At 49.8% G+C, this 27,509-nt stretch overlaps 8 protein-coding genes across 8 annotated transcripts; 3 read left to right on the top strand and 5 right to left on the bottom strand.

Annotated features, from left to right (window-relative positions):
- Positions 1-142: 142 nt before the first annotated feature.
- BO85DRAFT_471608 (ankyrin repeat protein) lies at positions 143-5,651 on the bottom strand (the record flags this gene model as incomplete). The annotated part of the gene is made up of 6 exons (XM_025662483.1): positions 143-1,215; positions 1,268-2,223; positions 2,287-4,003; positions 4,057-4,378; positions 4,431-4,664; positions 4,722-5,651. The coding sequence occupies 6 exons, from the start codon at positions 5,649-5,651 to the stop codon at positions 233-235; spliced, it is 5,142 nt and encodes a 1,713-aa protein (XP_025511875.1). The 3' UTR covers positions 143-232.
- A 1,540-nt stretch (positions 5,652-7,191) lies between these two features.
- Positions 7,192-9,122, top strand: BO85DRAFT_503373 (carotenoid oxygenase family protein; the record flags this gene model as incomplete). The annotated part of the gene is made up of 3 exons (XM_025664228.1): positions 7,192-7,217; positions 7,275-7,914; positions 7,995-9,122. 3 exons carry the CDS (start codon positions 7,192-7,194, stop codon positions 9,120-9,122), a joined length of 1,794 nt encoding a protein of 597 aa, XP_025511874.1.
- Positions 9,123-10,967: 1,845 nt separating this feature from the next.
- On the top strand, positions 10,968-12,660 carry BO85DRAFT_147812 (TDT family transporter). Its single transcript, XM_025654119.1, has 5 exons — positions 10,968-11,172; positions 11,232-11,600; positions 11,662-11,958; positions 12,017-12,302; positions 12,357-12,660. Exons 1-5 carry the CDS (start codon positions 11,084-11,086, stop codon positions 12,504-12,506), a joined length of 1,191 nt encoding a protein of 396 aa, XP_025511873.1. The 5' UTR covers positions 10,968-11,083; the 3' UTR covers positions 12,507-12,660.
- Positions 12,661-13,527: 867 nt separating this feature from the next.
- Positions 13,528-14,312, bottom strand: BO85DRAFT_452800 (uncharacterized protein). The gene is made up of 2 exons (XM_025660908.1): positions 14,249-14,312; positions 13,528-13,823 (listed from the first exon to the last, which is right to left on the bottom strand). The coding sequence occupies exons 1-2, from the start codon at positions 14,289-14,291 to the stop codon at positions 13,615-13,617; spliced, it is 252 nt and encodes an 83-aa protein (XP_025511872.1). The 5' UTR covers positions 14,292-14,312; the 3' UTR covers positions 13,528-13,614.
- A 39-nt stretch (positions 14,313-14,351) lies between these two features.
- On the bottom strand, positions 14,352-15,791 carry BO85DRAFT_462610 (uncharacterized protein; the record flags this gene model as incomplete). Its single annotated transcript, XM_025661859.1, has 1 exon — positions 14,352-15,791. One exon carries the CDS (start codon positions 15,789-15,791, stop codon positions 14,352-14,354), a length of 1,440 nt encoding a protein of 479 aa, XP_025511871.1.
- A 2,487-nt stretch (positions 15,792-18,278) lies between these two features.
- BO85DRAFT_471604 (sex-determining protein fem-1) lies at positions 18,279-20,331 on the top strand (the record flags this gene model as incomplete). The annotated part of the gene is made up of 3 exons (XM_025662482.1): positions 18,279-18,378; positions 18,469-20,222; positions 20,308-20,331. Exons 1-3 carry the CDS (start codon positions 18,300-18,302, stop codon positions 20,329-20,331), a joined length of 1,857 nt encoding a protein of 618 aa, XP_025511870.1. The 5' UTR covers positions 18,279-18,299.
- Positions 20,332-21,213: 882 nt separating this feature from the next.
- On the bottom strand, positions 21,214-24,380 carry BO85DRAFT_523250 (C6 transcription factor). Its single transcript, XM_025665329.1, has 3 exons — positions 23,660-24,380; positions 22,833-23,545; positions 21,214-22,772 (listed from the first exon to the last, which is right to left on the bottom strand). The coding sequence occupies exons 1-3, from the start codon at positions 24,194-24,196 to the stop codon at positions 21,545-21,547; spliced, it is 2,478 nt and encodes an 825-aa protein (XP_025511869.1). The 5' UTR covers positions 24,197-24,380; the 3' UTR covers positions 21,214-21,544.
- A 99-nt stretch (positions 24,381-24,479) lies between these two features.
- On the bottom strand, positions 24,480-27,415 carry BO85DRAFT_404975 (Zn(II)2Cys6 transcription factor; the record flags this gene model as incomplete). The annotated part of the gene is made up of 6 exons (XM_025657289.1): positions 24,480-25,297; positions 25,387-25,761; positions 25,791-26,119; positions 26,234-26,833; positions 26,909-27,068; positions 27,300-27,415. 6 exons carry the CDS (start codon positions 27,413-27,415, stop codon positions 24,664-24,666), a joined length of 2,214 nt encoding a protein of 737 aa, XP_025511868.1. The 3' UTR covers positions 24,480-24,663.
- Between the last annotated feature and the right edge of the window lie 94 nt (positions 27,416-27,509).

Here is a 27,509-nt window from a genome sequence, read left to right as displayed (position 1 = left end):
AACTTTCCCTTCTCGACCGAGAATGTCTGTTGAAGGGACAGCAAACTCACTCGTGCATCAGATCCTAAAGTGGACGTCGTCGGACGACCAAGTCAGTGCGAATTTCCGTTTCTAAATTCTTTGACAAATGTGCAACGTCGTTGTGATCATACTGATTGAATTCATCGCATTAACTATATAACCATGGCATTTATAATGTAATAGCCCGTAGATCTCTCAGACTTCGCCCAAGCTAGTGATACAACCGGCTCACAAGATCGCTCTCCTCGGTAGTAGACGCCGCTCTAGTCTGTCGCGTAGCAAGTCGCTTAGCCACCTCATTCGCTTCGTTCAAGCTCACCAGCTTCCGTTTACGCGACTGGGTGCGGGCTCGTTCGCAGGCAAGTCTATATAATGTTTGCCGCTCACTCTCTGGCCTATCCGGGTACCCAGGAAGGTATGACTCGGGTTTCTGGTCCAAAAGGCATGCACTCCGCGTGTGTTCCGGCTCGTACTGCCCTCTGTCGGATAGGATTTGTGGCGGATTGGACGTGGCTTCAGAGACCCAATTGTCGGTAGCCAATTCCAGGGGTGTGCTACCGGTAGCATTCTCGCGGTGAAGAAGATCAGGACGGTATCCGATCATAGCCTCAAATATCCTGGGACATTGATGCTTGACGGCTTCATGAACCGGGGTGTTTCCTGTACCGTCAAACATATCTAAATGCTTTTGGCCCGTTGACTGGGCAAACTCGAGGAAACAGCGGATAATGGCCAGCTGGTCTTCTGTCTCTTGCCCACGGTCGGATTCCCATCCGCTTGATGCCCTCGACCATGCCTGATAACTCTTATGCATCCAACGAGCAAGTGGCGTCAACGATCCCGGGTCATCGGAGGACCGCTCCGTCAGCAACGATGGGATCAACCGGGGATCGAGCAGGGAAAGAAGCCTCTCTACATTGCCAGGCTCTTTTCGAGCATTGCCATTGATGTCACATAGCATTAAGTGAATCAAGTTGTTGCCATGACGATCACGAACTGTCTGATTGGCGCCGGCCCTGATAAGAATATTGGCGAAGTCTGAATTACCGAGGGAGAATGCAAGCGCCAAGGGCGTATGCCCTGCAGCTGATTTGGTCTCTATAAACTGCGGAAGGCGCTTAGCAAGGCTTTCAACTAGTTGGCATGATTCCGGTGTAGGTTTTGAGAGCACGGCACAATGCAGAAGATAGTTGTCTGTTGTGTCCAAGTCAGCAAAAGAGTTCTAGAACATTGTGCTGGCACTCACTCTTGCCCTGAAGCCAGTTCAGCACGGGCCTCTCCAGGTCTTCCACCGACTGTGATAAGAGCCTCAATTTGTCTACCTGCTTATTTGTTTCTATAAACTCAACGTAAGCTCTGGCCGAGTCTGGGCTAAGAAACCATTCCACACTGGCCATTGACCCTGAATGCGCCGCTGTGAGTAAAGGCGTCTCTTGGTCTTCCGGTGATATGGGCAATCCTCTTCCTGCAGCGGCCCAATCCGCCCTTTTCTTCCCACGTATAGTCAATCCTTGATAATATTTCGGTTTCTCCTTAACGTCGATACCACACTTCTGAAGCAGATTGTCGACAGGAAGGCCTGTGCCAGTATACTTGACAATAGCCTCAAGGCAGCCTAGATGGCCCTTTCTGATAGCAATCGGAAAAGCACGGGCGCCGAAATTATGAACCCCGGGTTCGACCGTCTTGTCCCTTTCTGTAAGCTCTCGTCCCAGCTGAAGCAAAAAGACCAGTAGATCCACATTGTCCTGTCCCACCGCGTATTGTACCAGATCGATATAATTTTCTGTCTCGGACTCTTTGTCAAGGAACTTGTGTGCTGGGCAATACCGGGAGAACATTTGAAGAGGCGATATCGGACATTCCACTTGCGTGGCTACCTCTCCTATGTTCTCAATGGTGAACCTGTCATCAACAATCTCCTTATATATGCAATCTTCTTCACCGTCATGGAGAGCATCGATGTCCATCTCAAATATTTCACGAGCATCAGAATCCTCACGTTTGAACTGGGCTTGCACTATCTCAAGGATAGCCTTTGCCACATTGAGGTGTCCACGGAGTACCGCAATGGAAAATGGCGAGAAATTGTCCTTGTCCCACACAGCAATCTGCAATGGACCCGGTTTGTTTTCATCATCAGATGTAACTAGCGTGAGCGCCTTGATAGTATCAAGGTCGCCGCGCCAAGAAGCCTCGAAACTGCTTAAAGTTAGTGACCTAGAAGCGGTTTCCATGGGCTTTCCTGTGGAATATAATACTCACAGGTCAAAATATCTCTGCTTCTTTTCATCGGTAAGGTCTGGTACGCAGAATTTTGTTTCGACCTTGAAAGGCTCCGGTTCTTGATGCTTGGAGTCAGAGTCGCTCTTGTCTCCTGTCTTTCTCTTCTTCCAGGGATTCTCAAAGCCTGGATAGATGTCGTAGAAAGACTTTGCACCCTTTTCCACCAATACCTTTTCCAATGCCTTATAAGCGTCCAGAGTAGCTCGAATTTCCAAGGTCTTCTCTTTCACACCTTCGCGCCTATCATTCGCATAGACTGCCAAATTATACCTTTCTTGATCCTTTGCATACTGTGCCTTTGCTTGGCGTACTGCCCTTTCTACAGTCCAACGATGGTATGTATCGGGCTGTAGCCCGTTCAGACAGTGATCAGGTTTCACTAGTTGGCAAGGAGGAGAGATGCCCAACTTCTCGCCGTGGTAGTTGCCCAATGCTCTGATTTTATCTCGGACACAATCGAGTAAAGTCTTGCCCACGGTATAGTTTCGCATATACTCGCTGTCCAGTACTCTATACCCATCAGGTGTGAGAGTATTTGGGTCGACGCCATCGCTGCGGAGCAGCCTGTCAGCAATTACCGGTAGATCTTTCTGGACTGCGAGGATGATAGGTTGGGTAAAGTCATGCCGAAAGATAGCTTTGTTTCTGTCAGATGAGTTTGTTTTGATCGCTCCATAAATAGCCTGACCGGGATTCACAAATGACTTAAAATCAATCTGAGGCGTTGCGCCAGCTTCAATCAGCTTGTTTGCAGCCTTGTCATTTCTCACAGTAAGGGCTAACGTGAGTGTAGAATGAGGCTTGACATTCCAGGGATTAGAAAAGGAGGAGAGGAAATTCATCGCTTTCACTGTTGCCGAACGATTTTGATGGAAATAGGTTTGGAGGATTTCAGAAGAATCGGTGAAATCACAAGCAACGGCGTAGTGCAGTGGAGTTACACTGCTCATGTCTGCCTGTGTTGGAAGTGCCCCAAGCTGCAGTAGCTTCTGTGTCATTGCAATTAACTTTTCGATAGGCAGCCGAAGAGCCAGGACAAGGCACAAGATGGCCGCTCGCGCCCTAGGTTGGTAAGGGTAGAGCAGCTTGACCGGAAGCGCCAAATCAGCTCCAAACGAGGTAACCAGCTCCTGAGCCACCTCAATGTGACCATGTAGAATGGCAAGATGAAGCGCTGATGTGGGAACATCCCAGGCGACTACATTGATGTCATATATATCTGGTTCTTGCTCGTTTTCAGCCATGGCCAAATCCATGCCATCCATTTTATCAGACTCTTTCCTGACATGAACGAACGATTCAGAATTGACGCTTTCGCTTTCACTAGTGTCGGGCTCCTGCTGACACTCATCGCTACCCTCATCCGGCTGCTTTTCGAGCCGAGCCTGTTCTGTCTCGTTCTGCTTGCTCTTATGCAAGAGTACTCTGACCATCTCCAGGTCACCTCGAGCAGCAGCCAAATGCAGGGCTGTGCGGCCGTCGGCCAGACGGGAGATCATTCTTGCACCATGATCGACAAGGCATTGCACGATGTCGCTTGTGGAGGTCAAGCAAGCCAATTGCAATGGAGTCCTGCCAGTATGATCACGATCGTTAGGGTTTATCTTTTCTTCTGTGAGACATGCTTTAACGCCTTCGATGTCGCATTCCACAATCGCATGGCACAGCCGCTCCGTGTTACCGATATAAGCCATTTCTTCCGCAAAGTCAGCATTCTCAGTCTCTGACAATGGGAAAGGGTGCACAAACCAGTCCAATCCGTCTCTGTAATCGGGTTGAAGCTACCAATCTCTTGACGCCCTGGGTTGTCTCTGATGAAGGGGATCCCACCAGAAATATAGATTCTGCTTTCTTTCTCGGCTATTTCTTTTTCTTCAGGAGTGACCGGCTCCGGACAACAGCCACAGCAGTCTCCGATGACATCCACAACATTGCCAAAGAATGCCGGATGTCGGTGGAGGTTAACTTCTCTGTCTTTGGGCTTGTTCCACTCTGCATTAAGCAAGAGGTCCTTCGTATAAACAAGCTTCTCGACTTTTCGGGCTTTGAATCTGGGGCCGTAAGGAATCGTCTTGCTCGGGAATTAGCCTTCTGATATGAGCATGAAGATTCCATAAGCTTACAAAGGTATGGTAGTCAGAAATCTCCTCTCCCTCTTCCCAGTCGGGGATCTCATCTACCCAGTCATCCTTGATGTTGCCGGACTGCTTCCACCTATTAGACCTTGGGGCTGGTCGTCCACGTTCCCGTCGTCTCTGCTCTATATAAGACTCTCGGTCTGACGACTTTGGCAGTCTCTCCAGCACCAGGAGGCGTGCCAGGCCCACTGTCCTACTAAAGCTCCGCTCGAAGATCGTCTATGGACAGCATTAGCTCTCTTGGTTCCAAGAGATACAGAAGAGGGAAATACTGACCGGATCTACTTGGGACCTATCCAGCTGTGGCCAGTAGATTTCGAAGCCACGATGAGAGTACTTTGAGAGGCGGTTCTCATAAGAAGGCGAGCGCCTAGACAAATCAATCGTATTGATTTGGGTGATATATGAAGCCAAAGCACGTGGGGAGACAAAGACTTGCTTCCCATCGAAAGCAGCACAGGAACAATCGACATCAAACCCAGTCAATATCTCAGAGATGGATTTGTATATGCGAAGCACTATCTGCACATGGCGGGTGGGATATTGCGAAACGATCGTGATGGCGTTTTTTGTTCGCACTGTGGTTGTTTCGTAAAGAATCGCGTTCTTGACCTTATCCTCAATCTGCTTGATTTTCTCAATTGCCTGCGCTTCGTCTAAGCCGTAAAGGAACATATCCACATCCGAGGCCGGTGCAATCTTTTCATGATAGTACTCTCGCAATGACCGCTTCGAATCCCGATACTTTTCGGGAACGGGGAGCAGGCAAGTGACTACTGCGCTTCCTGCGACCACAACATTGCTCCAGTCCATGTCGCTCAATGCACCCTCGGAGAAGACGTTAAAGTTCTTTCGGAACTCGTCTAAGGTTGGCACCACTGCCGGTGAGCCATTGGGACGCCGATTTTCTTCCTTCAATGGCATGATATACTGTTCCTTAACCATAGAGGGCTCCGAAGATAGGTCTCGAGCCCGTACACGGATGTCCGAACTGCCATTAGAGTCGTAGAGAGGCACAATGTTAAGGTGGTTATCCTGCAGGACTGGGTGGGTGCCCTCTTGGGCAAACAATTTGCGTGCCACCGCATCGTAGTCATTGTATGGCGCGATAATCTGCTCGAGAGGAGTGTTTGGATGACTCTGGATCCAGCTCGGCAGGTCCCGATGTTTTGCGGGCAGTAATGGCAGGGTAAAGGTAGCCGCCATGGTTGTGATATATATCTATAAGTCTGTTTATGAATTTGAGCGGCAGCAACACAAAAGCCAATTGGAGACTGAAAATATATGGCTGGGACAATAATAGAAGAATTTCTGTGCCAGATAGAGCTTTCTGAAAGATAATCTCTCCATCAGAGGAGAGTCCATCGAGTATTTAACTTTGTTTAGCAGTCGCAAACTAGCTTCCTGAAACGGCAAAGCGTAGGCTCCGGGGGGCAGAAACGTCCACCGCCCGCAGGCACGGGACCCACTGCCAGGCTTCGATCAGGCCCCCGGTGGATGCCTGGGGCGCTAGAATCTCTCCTTTGGACTCTGAGTCGCCCATAACGCGATTCAGTCCCCGCTCCCTTGCTGATCAGGGGATTGCAGACAGATTGCAGTTACCTGCACAAGTTGGATGTTACCTAAAACTGTCCAAGTCAGGGGGGTTCCCAGACCCATCTGCATTATTCAATTGCACACACGATACTAGATAATATCTTGCTAAGACAGCGGTGGGCAACTGACTGCTTGGGTACCGTCCTGCTGAATATACTTGGCCAACACGAGGACAGTATGCCGGAATCGCTGTTAGTGTGGCTCGGCATACATATTCCCACACAGTCGACACGGACTGTGCACGGCAAAATCGATGAAAACCCGTCTCTAGCAGCGTGAAACTGCTTGCTTCCTACCAATAGGCAGTATGACGTCCCATTACGAAGAATAAGATAGCTATTGGTTTGGAATATTCTTGATTCCGAGAGACCTCTATCTTAAAAGCAAGAATTGGCCATCATGAGAGGCCTAGCTGTGGCTCAACAGCGTAGGTTGCTGGTTGGAGCGGGGCGTTTCTGCTCCACACGTTTCGGAGAAGTGTTTTGAACGAGATAGTTGGCTGATATTAATCTCCTTTCAGGGAGATCACATCAAATGTTCCAGGGTACTAATGGTAGGGAGGTGTTAACGCCATTGCCATGTTTCTAGCTGTCAATAAGCCCGACCTAGACTAACCGTGTGACGCAACAGAGCCTTTCTAAAAAGTATAATGGAGGTGGACCACAGTACTGGCGAAAGGCCAAATATGAATCGGATTCGTATCCGACAGGAGTGTGGTCATGCTTCAACTACATCATCCACATTAGATCATTGTACCTGTGACTCGTACCTGATTGAGTACATCGCCTAGCTCAGGCCTCACAGTTGATTGATGTCACGCCGTGATCGGCAGTCATCTGCGCGGGAAGTTTGGTAAAGTGCCCAGTCGTAGTAACAGCGTAAGTATTAGCTTCATAAGGAAAGCAGTGACATCCAGATAAGCCCTATCTCTGGTTGCTATATCCTGTCTGAAGCTTCGCAAACCGGTTTAGGTCTATGGCCTTCTGTACCCTGATAGGACAAACCGCGAGTGCATATTTGGTTAGCATGCGGGCTTCAATCCTTGGTTCAGACATGGATAGGCTTCATAGGATATGTATATAAGATGACCTTGTCTTTGGGCGTATCTCATGGACATAGTTCTCTTCCAACTGGAGTCAATGCTAGCACAATGTCAAAAGCAGAAAGAAAACATCCGTATGCTCTTCTCCGAATTCTAGGCAGACCTGCAGTAAGCTAAACATAGTCAATCAGATACCTAACAGGAAACTTCGTCCCCATCAGCATCCGACTTACCTCCAAACCCTGTTACTTCGAGGGTACCATTTCCGAGGAATTCCTGGGCGGCCAATATGTCCGAAATGGCACCAACCCAATCCAGCGCGACAACCCGCGCGGCTTCCATTGGTTTGATGGCGACGGCATGCTCACAGGTGTATACTTCAAGCGCATCTCCGGACCAGCCCATGTGCAACCCGTCTTTACCAATGAGTATGTCCTCACAGATATACATTGCGCAGCCATGCGAGACCGCCGCCTCTACCCCATAATGCCTAGCGTTAAGGCGTTAACCAATCCGGTATCGTCTTCTCTACGACTCATATATGAAATATTGCGAAGTATGGCCTTGATCTTTGCGTCAATTTGTGGTTTAATTGCCCGGCCGATCAAGAGGGTGAGTAGTGCGAACACCAGCATTTTCCATCATGATGGTCGTGTCATGGCAACAAACGAGGTTGGGCCTCCCATGCGTGTGTTTCTACCACTGCTGAAAACAGTTGGCTGGTTTACCGGGAACATGGCGGAGGGAGAACCTGTTGGCATTGATGCTTGCAAGGAGGGGTTCGGCAGCCCAGGGATGGAAGGAGCTATGAAGGAAATGACAACAGCTCATGTGAGTTTTCCGAAGGGCGAGATACTTAATTGCCATTGTTATACTGCGACGTCCCAGTGCTAATCTGTCACAATGCTCAGCCCCGTGTTGATCCCCAGACTGGGGAACTGCTTCTCTTCCACTCGACATTCATCCCGCCGTTCGTGAACTACTCCATTATACCTGCTAGAACCACCGTGACACCGGAGTTTCGTCTCAATCGGCCCGTGCCTGGTCTTGTCTCAGGGAAGATGATGCATGACTTTGGAGTATCCCACCGACATACCATTATTATCGACCTGCCTCTCGAGCTCGATCTGTCTAATATCGTACATGGAAAGCCGGTTGTTGAATACAACCCACGGGGCCAAACGAGGCTTGGGGTATTCCCTCGACATGTCCCCGAGCTCATACGATGGTTTACGACAGACCCCTGTGTGGTAATGCATACCGTCAACACTTGGGATGATATTACACCCGGTGGAACATGGGTGAATATGCTGCTTTGTCGCATGAACAGTGTTGCACCATTCTTCCATATGGGTAACATAGCTGCCCCAGACGCTCTGAAGCAGCCCGATCCCCAATGCCGTCTTTATTACTACGAATTCCCACCTAGTAATGAAGGCACAACGTCAATCTCCCAGCAGTGGGCGCTATCAGCCATTCCTTTCGAATTTCCATGTGTGCCCAAGCACCTTGAGATGGACCCAACAAGATATGTCTACGGATGCTCTATGCGGAAGGGTAATTTCGCTGCTACTCATATCAGCGCCTTCAAGATTGACTGTCTTGTCAAAGTGGACGTGGAACATCTTCTCTCACAGGGTAAGACCGAGCGTCTGTCTCCAGTGGATGGCTGCGTGGATGAGCGCTCCATTGATGAGGTTCTCGCTTCGGACAACCCCGACGACCCTATCAAGGTGTTTGCCTTTCCCCCTGGGTGGTTTGCCCAGGAGTGTTCCTTTGTACCGCGGAAAGATGGAAAGCATGAAGATGATGGCTGGCTTGTTACATATGTGTTTGATGAGTCGCAACTGGATGAGAATGGTGAAGCCCCACCGAACGCACGCAGTGAGCTTTGGGTCATCGATGCTGTTGGTATGAGAGAGGTGGTCTGCCGAGTAGTCCTGCCGCAACGTGTACCATATGGGATGCACGGGAATTGGTTCTCGGAGGAGCAGATCGTAAATCAGCGAGACGTGGAAACGTTTCGCCACGAGTACTAGTTAGTCAAAGGGTGTTTGGGTAGTCAGTCAACACGCCCTACCCATATTAGTTGGTATATATACACAGTTAACGTCGCATCTGATATACAGTATTTCTGGTACTTCCCATTCTTCCAAGGAGTCACAAGACTAGACTATATTGCCCTCTGCTGTTGTTCCTCCCCTACGTAACCATCACACTCGGGGAGGAACAAGTGAGTCATTCCCTCATCACTTTTATATACTAAGAGCGTTCCTTAGTATCTTGTTCAATACGAACAAGTAAGTCATGAACATATCTTCGTCCGAGTTAAACGTAATGAAACGGAAGGTTATGTTGCTGTTAGACCGATCGACGAACCAACTACCCAATTAGTCGATGGCCCTGTCCAAACTAGTAGTTGTCTAAATCCATATCATGTGTTCAAGGCAGATAAAAGAATAGATTAAGTCCGAGTAACCCCAGAGTAAAGATCGTCTGCTTTTCCCGGCACGGTGATTGGCTTCATGCCGTTGCGGGGGTGGTACTGTCGTTAGCGCCGAGCTTGTCAGCTGCTCTCTCTCGGTGTGATTCTCCCCGATGCTGATAATGGGGCTTTCTCTCACCTCTCCTGCCATCTTGCTATGTATCAGTGATTACGCTCAGAATATAGGGGTTGATACTGGCATATCAGACAGCACTCGTACTGTGTTTAGTAGACAATGCTTCCATGGCGCTTCACTGTCAGTGACCGGTTCATTGTTAACTCAGCGAGAATTGGCTGGCTATATGAAGACTTCCAGCTGAAAACCATGCAATGAAATACAACAGCAATGGTACGTATCCATATTTGCACAATATTCCCTCTCTGCTTACAAATCCCTCCAAAAGCACAGGACCGAGTCCACCCTACCACTAGACTGCGGCAATGATTACTGTGGCTACTACACCCTACCCTCCAATATTCGAAGACAAGACCACCACTACTCGAGGACATATAAGTCCTGGTTCACTGATACTATCAAATGATGTGGATAAACAGGGTACTGCAGTGAGCGTCTGGACGTATTGTTCGGAAGCCCACATGCTCCCTCAATAGTTCAATCATTGATGCTGTGGGCTCTCTAGAATCGATATTCACAACAACTGAATTCATTCCACCCAGAGACCGGGAATGCCTGCACGATGCTGACAGTAAGTTACGTCTTCTGAGGATATAGATGGTTCCCCTCGATACACCTCGTCTAGTTCCCTCGAGATACTAAGCCCATGCTACAGGCGACCCAAAGCATTTCTAGAATATTCCTTGATCTAGAAGCCCTGCATGCCTGGAGAACCATGAGAACTGAATCTCAAACACTTCATGGATTACTTTGCTCATGATCATGGTACCTCTGAGAATATAAGCCCTGCATGAGACAAAGACGACGTCTCGTGCAACCGAACAGGAACACACGCGAAAGATCTATCGTATATGGAGCTCATACTCTTACCAGAATTAGTTCTCAAAAGATAATGTAACAAGCGGCTAGGATACACTTGTCCGCGTAAATTCTCTCTGTTCATCCTGAAGCCAAGACAGTTCCATACCGAGCAACATGTTGGCACTCCATCCCACCACCATTAGTAAATTACCAGTACCCTATTATTTTGTCACTCATATATAACCCTTACAAAGACTAGAAATATGAAGCTGCAGATTTCTAATTCCTATGATGAATTATGTTCATTGCATTCGGCCGAGATGACTGACTGTTCTTCGGGTCGGGCGGGAAGCATTCAGTCGCCGACTGACTCACACAAGTCGCCGATTACCATGCAAATTGGCATCCAGACATCAAAGGATAAATCTAGTATAATAAGAGAAAGAAATTTTTTCTGTAACCTTTGAATCTACAAATAGCAAATTCAACACTGCCAATACAGATCACAGCAGCTGTGTAGTCCAACCCAGCCGTAGCCTGAGGAGCTCAAGGCAATATCCAAGACTCGGGCCAACAACATGATGACCGGACAAAATACCAATAACCCGTGCGAACTCACCAAGCATGATACGGGTTGGCGAAGAGTAGTTCGTCATTTCACGCCGTCGTATGCAACCCTTGATCTCATTCTAAGTGCAATTGAATCTAACATACATGTCTGGACAGTTGGTTTTCGGTTACTATGGGCACGGGCATCGTGTCTATTCTACTCAACACCCTCCCTTACAATGGCCAGTGGCTATACTGGATTTCAGTTGTCTTATTTGCCTTCAATGTCCTTCTTTTAACCATAGGGTGTATCATCACCTTCCTTCGCTATACCTTATATCCGGAGATATTCTTCGCCATGATCAAGCATCCAGTCCAGTCCATGTTCATAGGAACGTTCCCTATGGGATTCGCGACTATCATCAATATGTTCTGTTTCGTCTGTGTTCCAGCCTGGGGTGACTGGACGCGGAACTTTGCCTGGGGCTTATGGATCTTTGATGCGATCTTTTCGGTCATCACTGCTCTTTCCCTACCCTTTTTACTGTGCGCCTGGCCCTGCGCAGAGACTATGAAGCTATAATAAGCTCGACTGACATGACTGCAGAATGGCTCACGGAACCGAAATGCAACTCTCATCCATGACAGCCGTCTGGCTCCTCCCCATCGTCAGCTGCATTGTCGCAGCTTCATCAGGGGCCATCGTAGCTGACGTGCTCCCCAATCCACAGCACGCTCTCTGGACCGTGCTCGTGAGCTACGTCCTCTGGGGCATCGGATTACCCCTGGCACTGATGGTGATGGTGATTTACCTACAGCGACTGACCCTGCACAAATTACCTCCTAAAGCGGTGATCGTGAGCGTGTTCCTTCCCCTGGGACCTCTTGGTCAGGGCGGCTTCGGGTGAGTCTATACATCCTATCCCTATATGACCATCGTATACTGAGTAGTATATTACTAGTATAATGAAATTGGGCCAAGCGGCGCAGGAAATCTTCCCGAAGACACAGACCCTCGAAGCAGCATCCGGTCCGATCTTCTATACCATGGGGTTCATGGTGGCTCTGATTCTCTGGTCCTTTGGATTGGTCTGGCTATTCTTCGCTTTGGCATCTATTGCGAGGAGTAAGAGCTTCCCGTTCAATATTGGATGGTGGGGTTTCACTTTCCCCTTGGGAGTGTACGCCACGAGCACGTGCCAGATGGGCAAGGAGCTGCCGTCGGAGTTCTTCCGGGTGTTAGGAACGGTAAGTCTGACGTTCTTAGCTTTCCTCACCTTTCGCGATGTTGATATATGACAGATTCTTTCGCTTTGCGTGGTGGTCTTATGGATTGTGGTCAGTATTGGGACGCTGCGGGGAGTGGTGTCAGGCCGGTTATTCTTTGCACCGTGTTTGGGGGATTTGAAGGCACGGGAAGACGAGAATAAAGATGGTACAAAGGCAGCTTGAGTTGAAGAAAGGGTTTAGTTACTTGGGGCTCGAAGGGGAAAAGTTCTAGAATGGATGTAATTTTAATTGTTTCAGACTTGCACATCTTCTGAACACGGGGAAACTATAATGGTACCGTAATAGGTTGTTCCAGGAAGGGAAACAAAAACTGGGATAATGAATGTATTGGCAGAATTGGACGTTAAAGTACACTGCTCTTTGGATTAAGCTAGTAAATCAGAGCACTCTGGAGAGGAACTGTCTGGAGACACTCGAGAGAGTGTGAAACGTCACAGAGGAAGCATCACAAATGCAACAGCAACCCAGATCTATCCGGAATCTTTGACTAAAAGTAAGCTTAAACATCGAGGGCAAATTATCATAGGTGGAATGCGGATTTTAGCTGTCGATGATGGGGTTTTTTTATTTTCAATTTCATTTTGTGTGATTATTTTCCATTTTGAATTTTTATTTTGTGGTGGGAAGGGGGTGGTGGAGGGGCGAGGAATTTTGGGTTATCTTAATTTTTTATTTTTACTTACTTTATTCGGCCCTGAATAGCATGGTTTTTTATTATTATGGGTGAATTTTTATTTTATTTTTTAATTATGAATTTTTTAATTTTCTTTTTAGTCTTCCACCCACACCCCCTCATTAAGTTACTTTGGTTTAGTTACGTAGGACTTGACTACCCTTTAGTGCAGAAATGTCAGGTACCCTGTGCTCTGTTTGTCCACCCGAATACAATCTTCTTTTTCGAAAATAGGATTCTTGAGAGTCTTTCTCCATTCCCTCTATCTATCGAGTCAGTTAGTTGCTGACTGGAAAGCTGTTTTCTGCTGCATCACTAAGCAGTCGCCATGAGTGCCCGATGGGTGCCTTCCACACAAATAATAATGAACCCCGCCCGACCAGCCTGCTTGCGCACTGTGAGTGGCCAGCTGGCCGAGAAGTCACGTGTGCGCTCCCGGGGGGCAGAAAATAAAATCCAAAATTCGAAAATCCAAAAAGCCCAAAGCAAAAAAATTAAAAAAATCGAAAATAAAAAATAAAAAATAATAATAACGAAAAAAGGAACGGAGTCCATCAAGATCCCAAACAAATCATCGCGCGCGACCATCTCACGACTTCAGGATCCATCCAGGCATCGCTTCCTGAGTGGTTTGAGGTCTCTTTGCCCGGCATTCACGGTCTTCTTTGCTCCTGTTTTCCTGGTCAACCTTGCATTGCCTGTCGGGCGCCCCCTCGAGCTGTCCCCCTGGGAATTTCGCCTCTCCCAACAATTGCGCTTTTGGTTGCTGTGGGTCCGCCGTATTACTCCCTCAGTCAGCAAAGTCAGTAAGTGTGGTGTGTGTTGATACCTCAGGCCGCACAAACTAGGCACCGAATCCCGCATTTTTGTCCCGTCTTGTCAGTCACGCTTTTTTTCTGATTCCGCTTTGGGGTGGGAATCCGACTCATTTTATTATTATTATTATTTCGTGTTATCCACCGCCGCAAAATCACAGCAGCAAAGCAAAGCAGCAGCAGCAGTAGCAAAGCAGCCGGTCGCACGGCTCTTCTTCAGTTTCAGAAATACGCGCCTCAGTGCGCGTCTTTTTCTGACTGCTGCTGCTCTTTGCACTGGAATTGGTGTTCCCTGCCTCGCTCTTTCTCTCTTTCTCACCCCCCAAAAGGAAGCGTGTCGTTCGTTTGGTGCAGACGCGGTGGTGGTCACATGCCCGCTATCTGAGTGTCCCTGACAATCAATCCATCTTCATCAGGAAAAACGAGGCAAAAAAATAATAAAAAATAAATAAAGGCCATTGAAAATACCCACCACGTCAGCCATTGAGTGATTTTCTTTTCACTTTCATCCTCGTCCCGTCAAGATGATGGGCTATAATGGGCATTCGTTTCATCAACAACGCCCGCCCCAGCAAAATGCTCATCCGCAGCACCAACAGCAGCACCATCTGCAGTCCCCGTCCATGACTGCCGCGGCTGCTGCTCATCCCCATCATGCTCCCGGTATGGCCAGTAATGGCGCCCTGTTTCGGGGTCAATCGCAGGTGGAATTGGCGGCGCAGTCCCCAGATCTCCGCAAAATGACCCCATCCTCCACGGGCCCTGTAGTCGGCCTCCCCACGGGCGGCCATTATAGTCCGTTCTCCGGACATTACCCGCCACAGGGCTCATCCGATCTGCTGTCTCGCAATGCCGACTCCGTTGGCCAGCTGAAGGATCCCTATCTATCCTTGCAGAGCCTGCAGCGGAATATGAACCCCATGGCCAATTTCCGTACTCATCCCACGATGAATGCGCAGGCTGCCATGTCCCCGCATGCGCATGCGATGGGTCTTGCTTCTCCCCAGCAGTCTTTTGACCGACTGCAACAGCAACATCTTCAGCATCGACAGACGCCGCACACGCATCCCACGACGCAAACCTCTGCTGCGGCGTCGCCGATGCTGACCACCGCCCAGCCTCAGCATGCCTTCCCTCAGTCCGCGTATCAACAGACACAACAAGCGTCGCCGTACCAGCATACGCAGCAGCAATCCCCTTACCAGCAAGCTCAAGCATCGCCGTATCAAGCGCAGCAGGCCCAGTATCCGCAGGCCCAATATCCGCAGGCCCAGCATCAGGCTTCTCCCTATCAGGCTCAGGCTCAGCAGTCTCCTTACCAGCAACATGCCCATCAGACGTATCAGCAGCAGCAGGCCCAGCAAGCTCAGCAGCAGGCCCAGCAACAAGCTCAGCAGAAAGCACAGCAGGCTCAACAACAAGCCCAGCAACAGGCCCAGCAGAAAGCTCAGCAAGCCCAGCAGCAGGCTCAGCAACAGGCGCAACAACAGGCTCAGCAGCAAGCTCAACAGCAAGCACAGCAAAAGGCCCAGCAGCAGGCTCAACAACAGGCGCAGCAACAAGCTCAACAGCAGGCTCAGCAACAGGCGCAACAGCAGGCTCAGCAGCAAGCAGCACAGCAGACCCAACAACCCGCTCATACTCAGGCCCAGCAGCAGCAAGCCCAGCAAACATACCAGCAACAACAGTCAAGGTTCCAGCAGCAGCAGGCTCAACGGTCGCCATACCAGCCTCAACCACAGCAGCTTCAGTTCCATCATGCATATCAGCGCCAATATCAACAGCCACAAGCGCAAACACAGGTACAAGCTCAACAGCCGCAGCCGCAGTCGCAGCAACAACAGCACCCCATTCTGCAGCAACATCCCCAGCAACAGCACCATCATGCCTTGCACCAGTCCCAAGCACAGCAGCATCCTTCTCTGTTGCAACAACATCAAGTACAACAGCAGCAACCATCGCCTGCACAGGCAAAGGCACAACTTCAGCAGCAGTATCAACCACATGCTTCTGCGTCCGCTAGCATGTCTGGACCTGAGCTCCTTGCTCCAGCACAGGAGAAGCCTGAGAGTACTGGAACCAAGCAACGCAAGAAGCAGTCTAAGCCTTCTGCGTCCCCGGCTACGCCCGCTACACAGGCTACACAGGTCAATGGGCAAGCTCAAGCTGGATATCCGGCTCCTACTCCGGTCTCTGCTGCGGGCCCGACTCCCGCTCCCGCTCCAGTATCTGGTGTTGGTTCCGGCCCCACTTTCACTCCTGCTGGTACATCTAGTGCAGTCCAGGGACCTGCCACCGCAGGGGCTGCTCCTACAGCTGGCGCTGCTCCAACAAATACTGCCACGCCAACGCCGAAAAAGAGAGGTCGTCCAAGGAAGCCCGTTGTGCCAGGCGAAGAAAAGAAACCCAGGCCGAAAAAGCCAAAGAAGGCCCAGACGGTGACAACAACAGCACCCGATGGCACAACGATGGTGGTTCCAGCCCCCACAACTAATGCTGATGGTACACCTGCAGTTGCAGCTCCCGCTCCTGCGCCCGCACCACCACCGCAACCGATTATCGGTCCGGACGGGAATCCTATTCCCCAAAAGCGTCGTCGCGGGCGGCCTCGCAAGTCAGAACAAGGCAACGTGCCTCCCAAGCCTAGACCGCCAAAGAAGCCTTCGTCCAAGCCGGGCACTGGTCGGCCCCGTGGACGGCCACGCAAGGCTGATGTTGAAGCACGAAAGGCTGCTGAAGCGGCGGCGGCCGCCGCCGCTGCAGGTGGACAGCCTCAGGCTGATCAAAATCAAGCTGGAGCCCAGAGCCAGGCGCTACAGCAGCCACAGCACTCGCAGGTTCAACCCCAGTCTTCGGTACAATCACAGGCGCAAAATCAGCCCCAGTCCAAGCCGCAACCGGCACAGCCTTCGCAACCATACCAGTCATTCCATCAATTCCAAGTCACTCCGCAGCAGCCTCAACAGATGCACGGTCAAATGGCAGGCCAGTCCAAGACGCAGTCTCACACAAATCAGATGCATACGTCCAGCCAGGCCCAATTTCAGGCACTCCAACATCAGTTCCAAGCGCAACCTCAACCTCACACCAATACCCAGGCCAACCAGCAACAGCAGGCGCAACCGCAGTCGCAGTCCCGCTCCGGGCAAGCTGCGCAGCAGGCACAGGCACAAGCACAGCAGCCTAGACAAATGCAGGCTCAGAATCAAGCTCACACACCGGTTCAGCCTCAACCACGTCAAATACAAGCTCAGGCTCAGCCACAGCCTCAGGCCCGGTCAGTGCAGGCTCAACCCCAGCCCCAGGCTCAAGCGCAACCCCGTCAAATGCATCCTCAACCACAGACACAAGCGCAACAGCAGCCACAGCCACAGCCCCGTCAAATGCCAATCCCGGCCCAACCACATGCAGCAATGCATCACCAACTGCAGCCTCATCAGCTGCACGCCCAAGCGCAGGGTCATCCTCACCCTCATCATCCTCAGGCTCACCCCCATCCTCACGCCCAATTTCAGCTACATCCCCATCTCCATCCCCACGCACAACCGCAACATCCTGAGCCAATGACTCTGAATCCGCCGCAGAAGCGCGGTGCGCCTGTGGACGACGACCCGCGCAAGCGGGCCTTCATGATGCCCCAGCAGATGTGATTCTTAGCTGAATCATACTTGCCTGTCTAGCTGCTTTTTTTACCCTCTAGATATCACGAAAACGCACTGATGCCGTCCATCCAATTTTGTTACTTCCATGGTTTACAGTTTAATTCCTGGCTTTACCACCATCATCAATCAACATTATCATCTTTGTGGATGTTCTTCTGGCGAGCCTCTCTCCTCTTATCTGCCGATCAGTTAATTGTCTTGTTTGTCAAATAGCTTGTGCGCGTGTTGTCGGTTCCATTTCCATCATGATGATCGAGTAACCCAATAACCCCAATTCAGTTAGTCATGTTATGTTAAGCCCTTGCATCAGTTGTATGTGTCTTTTGCAAATCGTTTGTGTTTTGTTACCTCGTTTATACTTTTCGTTTAAGCCCCTTGCAATTAAGTTAAGTACAGGTGCATGAAATGAAATAACAAGTACGTACATTAAATTTGACTCCAACATCTACTGTAGATAAAGTAGTTATCTGTGCCCGGTTTGTTGCCTCGGTCTTACAATAGAATTGCCTGTTGAGACGTTCACTCTAGCCAGGCATCACCTGATCCTCCGCCACCGCCTATTTGGTCTCTGACTACGATCACAACTTACACTACCAACCACCCATCTCTTGTTTGCAACTTTCACGGATACCATGATGGGAGAACATCTAGCCAGCTAGACTGAATCAAGTAGTCACTAAAGCACAGCTGCGGGTCTCCGTCACCTGACAGTGGGGGCTGGATTGTGACTGACTTGTCATCCACTTAGCGCTCTTTGTCTTATAATGGTCTTTTCATACCATTACTATTATCGTCTGCTTCCACAATGAGATTGGTTGAAGTCGAGGGTCCAAACTCTGGCTCCCAGGCTGGGACCAATGATGGTAGCATTCAATATACCTTTGGTAAGACTAACATTCTCTAAGCCTGAAAATCATGCTTACTGTTTAATTCTCCCTAATAAGCTAAGCATAGCTGACACTGCATTCTATTAGCGCAGTGTTCAACCTCTCGAGACGAGAGAGTAGAAAAGTTTTTAGATCTGCTAAACACCTGTCCTTACGAGGACCGGAAAAACAGAAATGATAGACGAGTCCCGGGAACCTGTGAATGGTTCACAACGCATCCGAAATTCACCAATTGGCAACAGTGTTCAAGTCATGATGCCGCCGGTCTACTATGGGTCTCAGCTGATCCAGGTTGTGGCAAGTCGGTTTTGACAAGGTACCTGGTGGATGAGGTCCTTGTTGGCAATGAGCAGCAGACCGTGTGCTATTTCTTCTTTAAAGATGACTTCCCGGATCAAAGAAGTGCAGTTAATGCACTGTCAGCTATCTTACACCAAATCTTTCTTGCACAGCCCCAGCTTCTATCAGATGAAGACGTAAATAGAGTGCATAATCATGGAGAAAGTTTTCTCCAGTCGTTCCACACATTATGGGATATACTCATGTCTGTTTCTGCTCAGGCAACGGCGGGAGAAATTATTTGCATTCTGGATGCATTGGATGAGTGCCGAGATCGGGATGAACTTATCGAAGCTGTCAACATGTTCTACCAAGGACTCTACATGGACCGGAAGTTGAAATTCTTGATGACAAGCAGACCGTATCCTCACATAGAGCATCGATTTCGGGAGCTGAAAACCGAACTACCGATAATTCACCTAAGTGGTAATGGCGAGGAAGAAGTCCAGCAAGTTTCCCGTGAAATAGGCCTTGTTATCAGCAAAAGAGTGCGCGACATTGGTAAACAGAGATCATTAGACGATGATGAATGCAATCTGCTGGAACAAGAGCTGGCTGCGGTTGAGAATCGAACATACTTATGGGTCAGTCTCACCTTGGACGCACTCGAAAAAATGCCGGATTTCACAAAGGGAAAGATCCGACAGGCGGTACAGCATCTTCCTGCAACTGTTGACAGTGCCTACGAAAGAATCTTGGATCGGAGTTCTGATAAGGAGAAAGCCAAAGTTCTTCTGCATATGATTACAGCTGCTGTACGCCCTTTCTCCTTGGAAGAGCTATCTCTTGCCTGGGCAATACACAGCAATCCGGATGACACGACTCTCAGTTCTATACGTGATGACATGGAACCAAAGGAGAGATTCAGAAAGACCTTGAGAGATCTGTGTGGACGTATTGTAGTTGTTCTAGATGAGAAGATCTGTCTTCTGCATCAAACTGCGAAGGAATTTTTGGTCCAGAGCAACAAATCCACTGTTAATACTTGCACCTCCCGGGTCACAGGATGGAAAGGTGCACTCAAACCAGAGGAATCGAATGTAATTCTTGCGCACATATGCATCTCATGGCTACCAAGGATAAGTGCTGCTCAAGGGAATATTGAGCGAGGGGACTTCGATGAGTATTCCTCATGCCATTGGGTTACCCACTACCACCAAGCACATGTACAAGATGGAAGCATACTGATCATGCGCGCGCAGTCAGTCTGTGACCCAAGCTCTGATGTGTATCCAGCATGGTCCAAGCTCTATAAATTGGGGGGAGACTATCTTCCCGGGGGCGATTCAAGTCTGCTCATCGCATCATACTTAGGCCTAACTGGTGTGGTGAAGCTTCTGCTTGCATCAGACTCTAAGGATGCAGATCGCCGGCCTCCACTGTCCTGGGCAAAGTCAACGATGAAGCATCTGCTTAGAACAAAAAGGGTGAAAATAAACTCCAAGGATCCAGTGGAAGGCCTGACCCCGCTGTCCTGGGCAGCCAAGAATGGCCATGAGGAAGTAGTGAAGCTTCTGCTTGAGTCAAAGAAGACGGACATAAATTCCAAGGATTCAATATATGGCCGAACTGCGCTTTTCTGGGCAGCCGAGGACGGCCATGAGACAATAATCAAGCTCCTGCTGGGAACGAGAAAAATGAATTTGAATTCTAAGGATTCAAGGGGCCAGACTCCACTGTCTTGGGCAGCCAAGTGCGGCCATGAAGTTTTAGTGAGGCTTCTACTTGAAACAAACAAGGTGAACATTAACTCTAAGGATGAACACAACCAGACGCCACTTTCCTGGGCAGCCAGTAATGGCCATGAGACAGTAGTAAAGCTTCTGCTTGAGACAAGAAAGGTGGATATTGACTGTAAGGATTCATATAGCGCGACTCCTCTGTCATGGGCAGCTATGCATGGCCATAAGAAAGTTGTAAAACTTCTGCTTGACACAGGAAAGGTGGACGTTAACTATAAGGGTTCGGATGACCAGACTCCTCGGGAATGGGCAGCCATATATGGCCATGAGGAGGTTGTAAAGCTTCTTGAAAACTATTGATACCTACCTTTCTACGAAATTGATTTGGTTATATTCAAGACTCTCATCACCATCCCCATACCTCTTTCATTCATAAATAATATATAGTACCTCCAGTTATACTCGATTACCTAAACACCCAAGTACATAATCACATGCCAACATTTCATCTCAGATACTTATAATAAAGTTCATCCCCAAAAAACTCTCATTCCACTGATTCATGTATCATACAATATGTACCTTGGACTACTACACTACATGTAGTCTAGTGTATGAATTCACATGTCTAGCCAAGGAATTTTGAATCGCTCTCATTTCTTACCATTATTTTTGACCATGGTTCTGTCTGTCTGTCTATCTTACTTGGCTTGCCTTTGAATGAGGGATTATTAGTACTATGTCAAGAAAAAGTAGTAAGAAACACATAGCTTTATAACAATTATAATAATACATTATCAATTTTGATCTACTTAATATAGATAGCTAGACATTAGTAATACATGCATGTAATTTTTGCCAATTTTAAAACGAAAAACAAAACGAATCAACACATCATCAATCATATCACATCATCACAGCCGTAAGAACTCCTCTTAAAAAATGAAATGGGCACGACGAACGACGACGAACGACGACGACAAATGGGTGGTATCGTATTGTATCCTAGAAGCTTAGAATCAAGGTTAAAGACCGCCAAGATGTGGGGTATAAGCCCGAAGACGCCGTGCACAAGTCAAAGTTCAAGATTCATCATTCATCAAAAGTGCCAAGAAAATAAAAAAGGAAGAACAGTCTTATAATCAATTATGCTGTTCAAACTCCATGGCTGTATCGTGGGAATTCGGGGTTTCGTCAATATCTCGTAAATGATACGCATCGTCCTCGGTAGGGAGGTCTTTGCCGCAGGGAACGTCGCTGATATCAATGCCCAAGCTTGGGGCAATCCGTCGTACAATACTCTTGCATTGGCGGAAGGCACGTCGGGCGGCGGGGTACTTGTAGGCCATGTGATGAAGCCAGCGCAGAGATTTCTTAGTCTCTCGGGCTGTGGCTTCGACATCGGCGGCGAGTTGGTGCATGGGGTCGTCGTCAGATCTGGAGGGGAGGCTGGATAGGTGAAGAAGGATGGCTGTTGTTGCTTGCATGATGTAATGCATGATGCACCACCAAGGGGTCATAGTAGTCAGCCAAGCGATGTCCGGTTTTGGGGGGAGACAGCAGAGAAGGGACCGAGCTGAGCGGACACATGTCAATGCCATGGAAGTGTTGAAATGCACGCGACTGCGGGAGTTGCGGCGCGAACCTGCCCGCGCAGATGGCGGAACTGCTGGGTCCGGGGATGCGACGCCCGGCCCGAGTCCAGTATGTGTGAGGCACGGACGGCAAAGGGTGATACGGGCACTGTAGTAGCTCATGGCTAGGGAGATGCGTTCTCGCATCCACGGAGCACTACGCTCCTTGGGTAGGTCCAGCTGGTCGCCGCTCCCGGAGGTAAAACGATAGGCTTCGGGAACCTTGCTGAGCCACATGTCCAGAATGCTGCTGAATCTGCGGATTCGCTGCTCTACCTGGCTGGAGCGCTCTCGGAGGCCTTGGATACTGTATACCTTGTTGATGATGGACTGGGTGATAGTGGCTAGATCCACAATGCAGTGGAAGTATAGCGATGGGCTGGGCTCGCAGGACGGAAGCCAGCTTACATCGGCGCGTGATTCCTCTTCCGACTGCAGTAGAGTCAGTTTCAAACGAGTCATGCGCAGGGAGGAGTCTTGGAGAAGAGGAAGGACGTCTGGTCTACCGAACGCCTCCTCTTCGTACGGAAGCGGCAGTGGCGTGGCGCTCAGGTTTTCGCCCACGCAAGAGACCCGTCCGGTGATGGCAGTGAGGAGATGCTCCAGGAGAAATATCGACCACCACAGTCGAATGCGAGCCTCTTTGGCGGGATACTGTGTGCGATCGTCGACGAAGCGCAAGTTGATTCCGAGGGATACAGCAGATCGGAAGGCCATACTGGAGAACTTGAATGCCCTGCAGTAGAATTAAATTCAGCAAGTGATTAACAAACTCTCCTACCTGGGCCAAACTTACCTATTTATTTGACACATGCTGACAAAATACAGGGCCACCAAAAATTCGACCTGGATTTGCTGAAGATCCGCATGCTCAAAGATGACCTTCTCGCTGAGAGTCAATTTGCGTGCCCGGTTCAAATACACCAAGTCATCATAATCGCGGCCGTCTGTTCGGCCACTCGTCGCTTTGGTAAACCGACATCCAATTGCGAATATCATATTCAGAATGGCCAACCAACGCTGCGGAGGCTGGGCCGGCTGGCTGAAGAACTGTCGATACTGGGACACAAAGGCCGTCTTTCGGACGACGTTGAATGACGGATGGACCGAGTCCATGAATGCAGTGAAAAACCGATTAGCTATGTCCTTCGGGGGCAATGCGTATGGATCAACTGAATCGAGTAAAGGGACGCCGATATCATCCAGGTGATAACTCAATGCTGCCATCGCTGTCTCCTGCTTTTGCTGCGATGACGTTGCGGGCCCACCTCCCACCCCGTCCTCCATATCGACCGAATCCTCCTTTCTCCGGTTTCGATTTTCAGATTCATCCTCGAGTCTCTGCATCCAAGCGACTTCAGAATTCTTACCATAGAAGCCCGTAGCCACCGTTTTCTCGCTGCGGTTCAGGTCTTCTTCAACTAAGTCAAGTGCCTCTAGCGAACCGATGGACGAGGTCCCAGAGTCGGAGTCGCCGTCATCGTCGGGAGGAGATGTTATATCGGTGCCCTTTTAGATCGCCCATTACAGTTAGATAGAATCCTACATCGCGCGATCGGATATGAATAAAGACTGAGGAATACTGGGAATGAATAGACCGTAACAGCAGGCACCGCGACTTACCCTAAGAACTTTACGAATGCGTCTGGCCACATTCTCATCGACTTCCTTCTCCAGATCCTGCAGCAGATGCTCATATTGTTCCACCTTCTTGCCCAAAATCCCGAGCTGTTTCTGATCACGGACCCGCTTGACATCCACGAAGAAGCAGCTGACATTGTGATCGATGCACTGTCGACACACTGGCTTGTTCCCATCACACTTAATCTTCCGCTGTCGACATGGCTCGCAGGCTCTCGCCGACCGCCGGCGTTGCGACTGGCTACTTGAACTGGTCGTGCGGGGAATAGCGACTTTGGCAGCGGAGCCCGAGACTTCACGGGATGATGACGATGACGATTGATAGGGGTAGGGGCCCGGTCGGTCCATGAACTGGGGCAGAGAATAGGGGCGAAAGGCCGCAGGGGGTAACCCGGGGCTCATCGAACCCCATGGCCACTCGTTGATGCCCCTCACGGCAGGATTCTCGGGATCAATTTGGAGGGGGGTATCGTCGGCGTTAGCGACGCCGAAGGGATATGATCCAGGCGCGTCTTCCATCGCGAATCAGAGGTGAAAACAAAAGCACGATACATCAGGGAGATGGAGAGGAACAGAAGTCGCTGAGAAGTTGGTTCAGCAGCCACAAAATCAGGGCGAAGGTCGCGAGTCACCTGTTGTGACGTCATTGACCTGAAGCTTGTCCTCTTCCAATTGCTGCACAATAAAGGCAAATGTAAAGTTGAAACCACTGAGTAACAAACTTTCCACGGACCAAAGTTAGGGGAGAACGGGAGTTCATGCGATAAGTCAACTCTCGTTGATGTATTATAGGATATTATTTGCTCGCAGCACAGCGTACGCCCGAGCGCCTCTCTCCCGCGGAAATCATAGCTGGCCCACGGAAGCCCAAAAAGAAAAAGCATAAACGAAAAAGTAAGATGTCGCGGTACGCCTCGTAATTGCCATGTGAAAAGGAACAAAATCAATCTCCGAATTCGAGCTGGGGATGTGAGCAGCGACCCCCATCAACAGCGCAGCCGCTCAGGCGCAATTTCATCTTTGCCCAAGCTCAGACTCTCATATCGATCGAGCATGTCGGAAAGACTGAACTCCCCATCCCAGACTCCGCGGTAGCGTTCGTCCATCTCCAGCTTTTGTAATCCTGCGGCATATTCATCCCACCGGGATGCCGATGTAGATTCTTCGTCAAACATCGCCTTGAGATCATCCGAGACCGCATTCGACTCTCGCAGCCGCCTGCCTTGCCCTTTGGCATGAACAGCCTGCCGGAAGATGTGGAGGAGAGACCGTCCCAACGGCGACCGACTGGCAATATTGGAGAAAGAGCTGGCAAGCGCAAGAAAGTCAGAGTCTAAGACGTCGAACGTCCCAGACTCCAGCAACGTGAAGAGTGCCAGGTTGATTGCATACATGGCAAAATGATGAGCACGACTGATGCCATATTCTCGTCGGTGGAGAACCGTCAGGGCAGCTATTGCGCGCGCGGCAGATTGTACGATGCCTACGGTATTGTACTTGGGCAGGGGGCTTAGTCCCGGTGGGCTCTCGGGTGTTTTTGGTGCCTCGGAGTCGGGAGTATTCCTGGTTCGCTCAGTCCTGAAGGTGAAGATGTTGATCACCAACGTATGGTAGCGCATTCTGCTCCTGTCAGCACCTTGCCATTATCTGTAGCTGCCACAGAACATCTGAAAATCCACAGGGGCAAAAGACGTATGTAGAGTCCTTACCTCAGCAATATGATGTACGGTGGTGGCCTATGATACGGATCGAAGATATCCGGCAGCTTACTATACCAGCCACGCAGCCTTTCATACAGGGTTTCCTGCATCTGACGTAGGTGCTCGGCAGAAGCAGCGTTGGCGTCGATTCCAAAGAGCCGCTGTGATACGTCTCGTGCAATTTCACACAGGTTGCATGATTCGTTAAAGTAGTGGCTCAAGTAGGACGGCCGAGCAGATCGATGAGAGGGGTAAGGGTACCACAAGCTCGAGTCTTCGGCGCTATACCGATTGGGCCGTTCGAGGTTGACCTTGTCAATAAGGCTGGGCCGCAGAAAATCGGCATGCACGACACTGTCAGGATTACTGTCAGTGGCTTCATCCCTGAGACATAGCAGGTTTGGCTAGCTCACGTGTCAATATGAAACAAGCCCCAAGCCGTCCGCTTGATCGAAATGTCCATATCATCAGAGATCTGACCCGGATTCAAGCTAAATTTCCTTGGTCCGATGAGACCCAGAGATTCGCCCGTCCAGATGGCTTGATGGAGCATACGATAGCCAAGATCGTCTTCGCCCGATATTGCATACCTCTCATGCAGCAACAGCGTGCCTTGCAAATTAGCCAGACTCAGCTTCATAGGCCCTTCCTCTCTCAAACGCTCCGCTTCCGCGAGGAAATCGGCCCCTTTGGTCATGATATCCCCGGGTTCGACATAGGCTTCCGAGTAATCTGAAAAGTGCTGTAAACCGACATTTAGCTGACATTCCAAAGACCCTCCACTAGAGAAGACTATACACACCCGGTTGGATGATTAGATGTGATAGATTCATGAACAAGAGATTAGAAGACCTACGCAAGCGTTGGTGAGCAGAGCGTTCACAAGGAATGGACTGCAAAACTCCGAATTGGTGTTACCCTTCCGCATATGCTTGAGGAAGACGTCGCGGTCGAGAAAGGCATGAAAGGGATAGTCCCAGGTGAAGTAGAGAGACACGAGATGAGAGACGAGATCAGCATCGCCGGTTACGGTGGTCCAGGGCTCTGCGGGGACCCTGTGAGGGACTTCGTTGCATAAGTAATGGATATCCATAACCTTGGGACGAAACGACGGCCCAGCTCCTTCGACATCGATCACCCGTCTAACCTGCTGTAGCTGCCTTCCCGCCGCATCACTCACCTTGCTGCATCCTTCAATCCGGCCGAGAGTATCGTCGATATACGTACGAATCTCCTCGGCCGTGGCATCCTTCCGGATGAATTCCAGTAGTTTCAGAGCATGTGACTGATCTTCTGCACGCATCACCTTCAGGAGATCGTTCAGCATATCTCGGTGATAGCTCAGCTCATCAGCCGTACGCTTTGCTGCTACTCTTCGACGCTGGTCGAGCGTCTCATCAAAAATGCACTGTCGGTTGAACGCACGACAGTTGTCACATGGTGCTGTTCCAGAGCACTGTCAGGGTGATTAGATACAATGCCAGACGGCTGCTCGCCACTTTCACCCAGTTTGTTCGTAAGAAAGACCTACCTTCCGTTTGGACTTTTTACAAGCCAAGCAAGCCATAGACACGCGTTTCTTCGACACATCCGAAGCGGTCCGAAAGCTATCCCCAGGGGGGCTATCACCCGGTGGATACTTGTCCGACTTGGTGGGCGACGGACCCGGCGCCAGCTGACGGTGTTGTTGACTGCCGAATTCAGTCATGTTGCATGTTCAGAGAGATGAAAGCAGTGGAACGTCATTTGATTGTTTCCCCTGAGAGGGAGTGTGGGGGTGGGGATGACTAGATAGAAAGAGTCTGTATGGCCAAACATCCACGACACGGAGTGGCGAACCAATATAGTTGGAGGACAGGGGAGAAAAGGCCCGTCGAGCAGGCACATGCCCCCTTACCATTGTTATTCTGCAAATTATTTACCTTCTTATGACGTAGATTAAACGGACACCACCTACGTTAGAGGCGTCAGGAAACCATGTCCGAGCAGTTGTAGAACACGGGGCGAGGCCTTGGACGGCGGCCGGGACCGCAGCCATTATGATGGACGGCCATCAGAATGGAAAACTATGAACGTTGCAGCTGCGACGATCGCGACTGAAACAAGCCAACCCAGTGAGTAGCCAACATGGA

This window comes from Aspergillus piperis, assembly GCF_003184755.1.
Source record: "Aspergillus piperis CBS 112811 unplaced genomic scaffold BO85scaffold_21, whole genome shotgun sequence".
Taxonomy (NCBI): Eukaryota; Fungi; Ascomycota; class Eurotiomycetes; order Eurotiales; family Aspergillaceae; genus Aspergillus; species Aspergillus piperis.
This window is presented reverse-complemented; position numbering and strand designations above follow the sequence as displayed.

Bases quoted from the DNA above. Each gene is read 5' to 3' on its own strand.
- BO85DRAFT_147812 (XM_025654119.1), top strand. From the start codon at position 11,084: ATGATGACCGGACAAAATACCAATAACCCGTGCGAACTCACCAAGCAT. The intron at 11,173-11,231 runs GTATGCAACCCT...ATGTCTGGACAG, and splicing joins GTTCGTCATTTCACGCCGTC to TTGGTTTTCGGTTACTATGG. The intron at 12,303-12,356 runs GTAAGTCTGACG...GATATATGACAG, and splicing joins TCTTCCGGGTGTTAGGAACG to ATTCTTTCGCTTTGCGTGGT.
- BO85DRAFT_452800 (XM_025660908.1), bottom strand. From the start codon at position 14,291: ATGGCCTTTATTTATTTTTTATTATTTTTTTGCCTCGTTTTTC. The intron at 13,824-14,248 runs CTGATGAAGATG...CACCACACTTAC, and splicing joins ATTTTTTTGCCTCGTTTTTC to TGACTTTGCTGACTGAGGGA.
- BO85DRAFT_523250 (XM_025665329.1), bottom strand. From the start codon at position 24,196: ATGGAAGACGCGCCTGGATCATATCCCTTCGGCGTCGCTAACGCCGAC. The intron at 23,546-23,659 runs GTAAGTCGCGGT...GCGATCTAAAAG, and splicing joins GCATTCGTAAAGTTCTTAGG to GGCACCGATATAACATCTCC. The intron at 22,773-22,832 runs GTAAGTTTGGCC...ATTCTACTGCAG, and splicing joins AGCATGTGTCAAATAAATAG to GGCATTCAAGTTCTCCAGTA.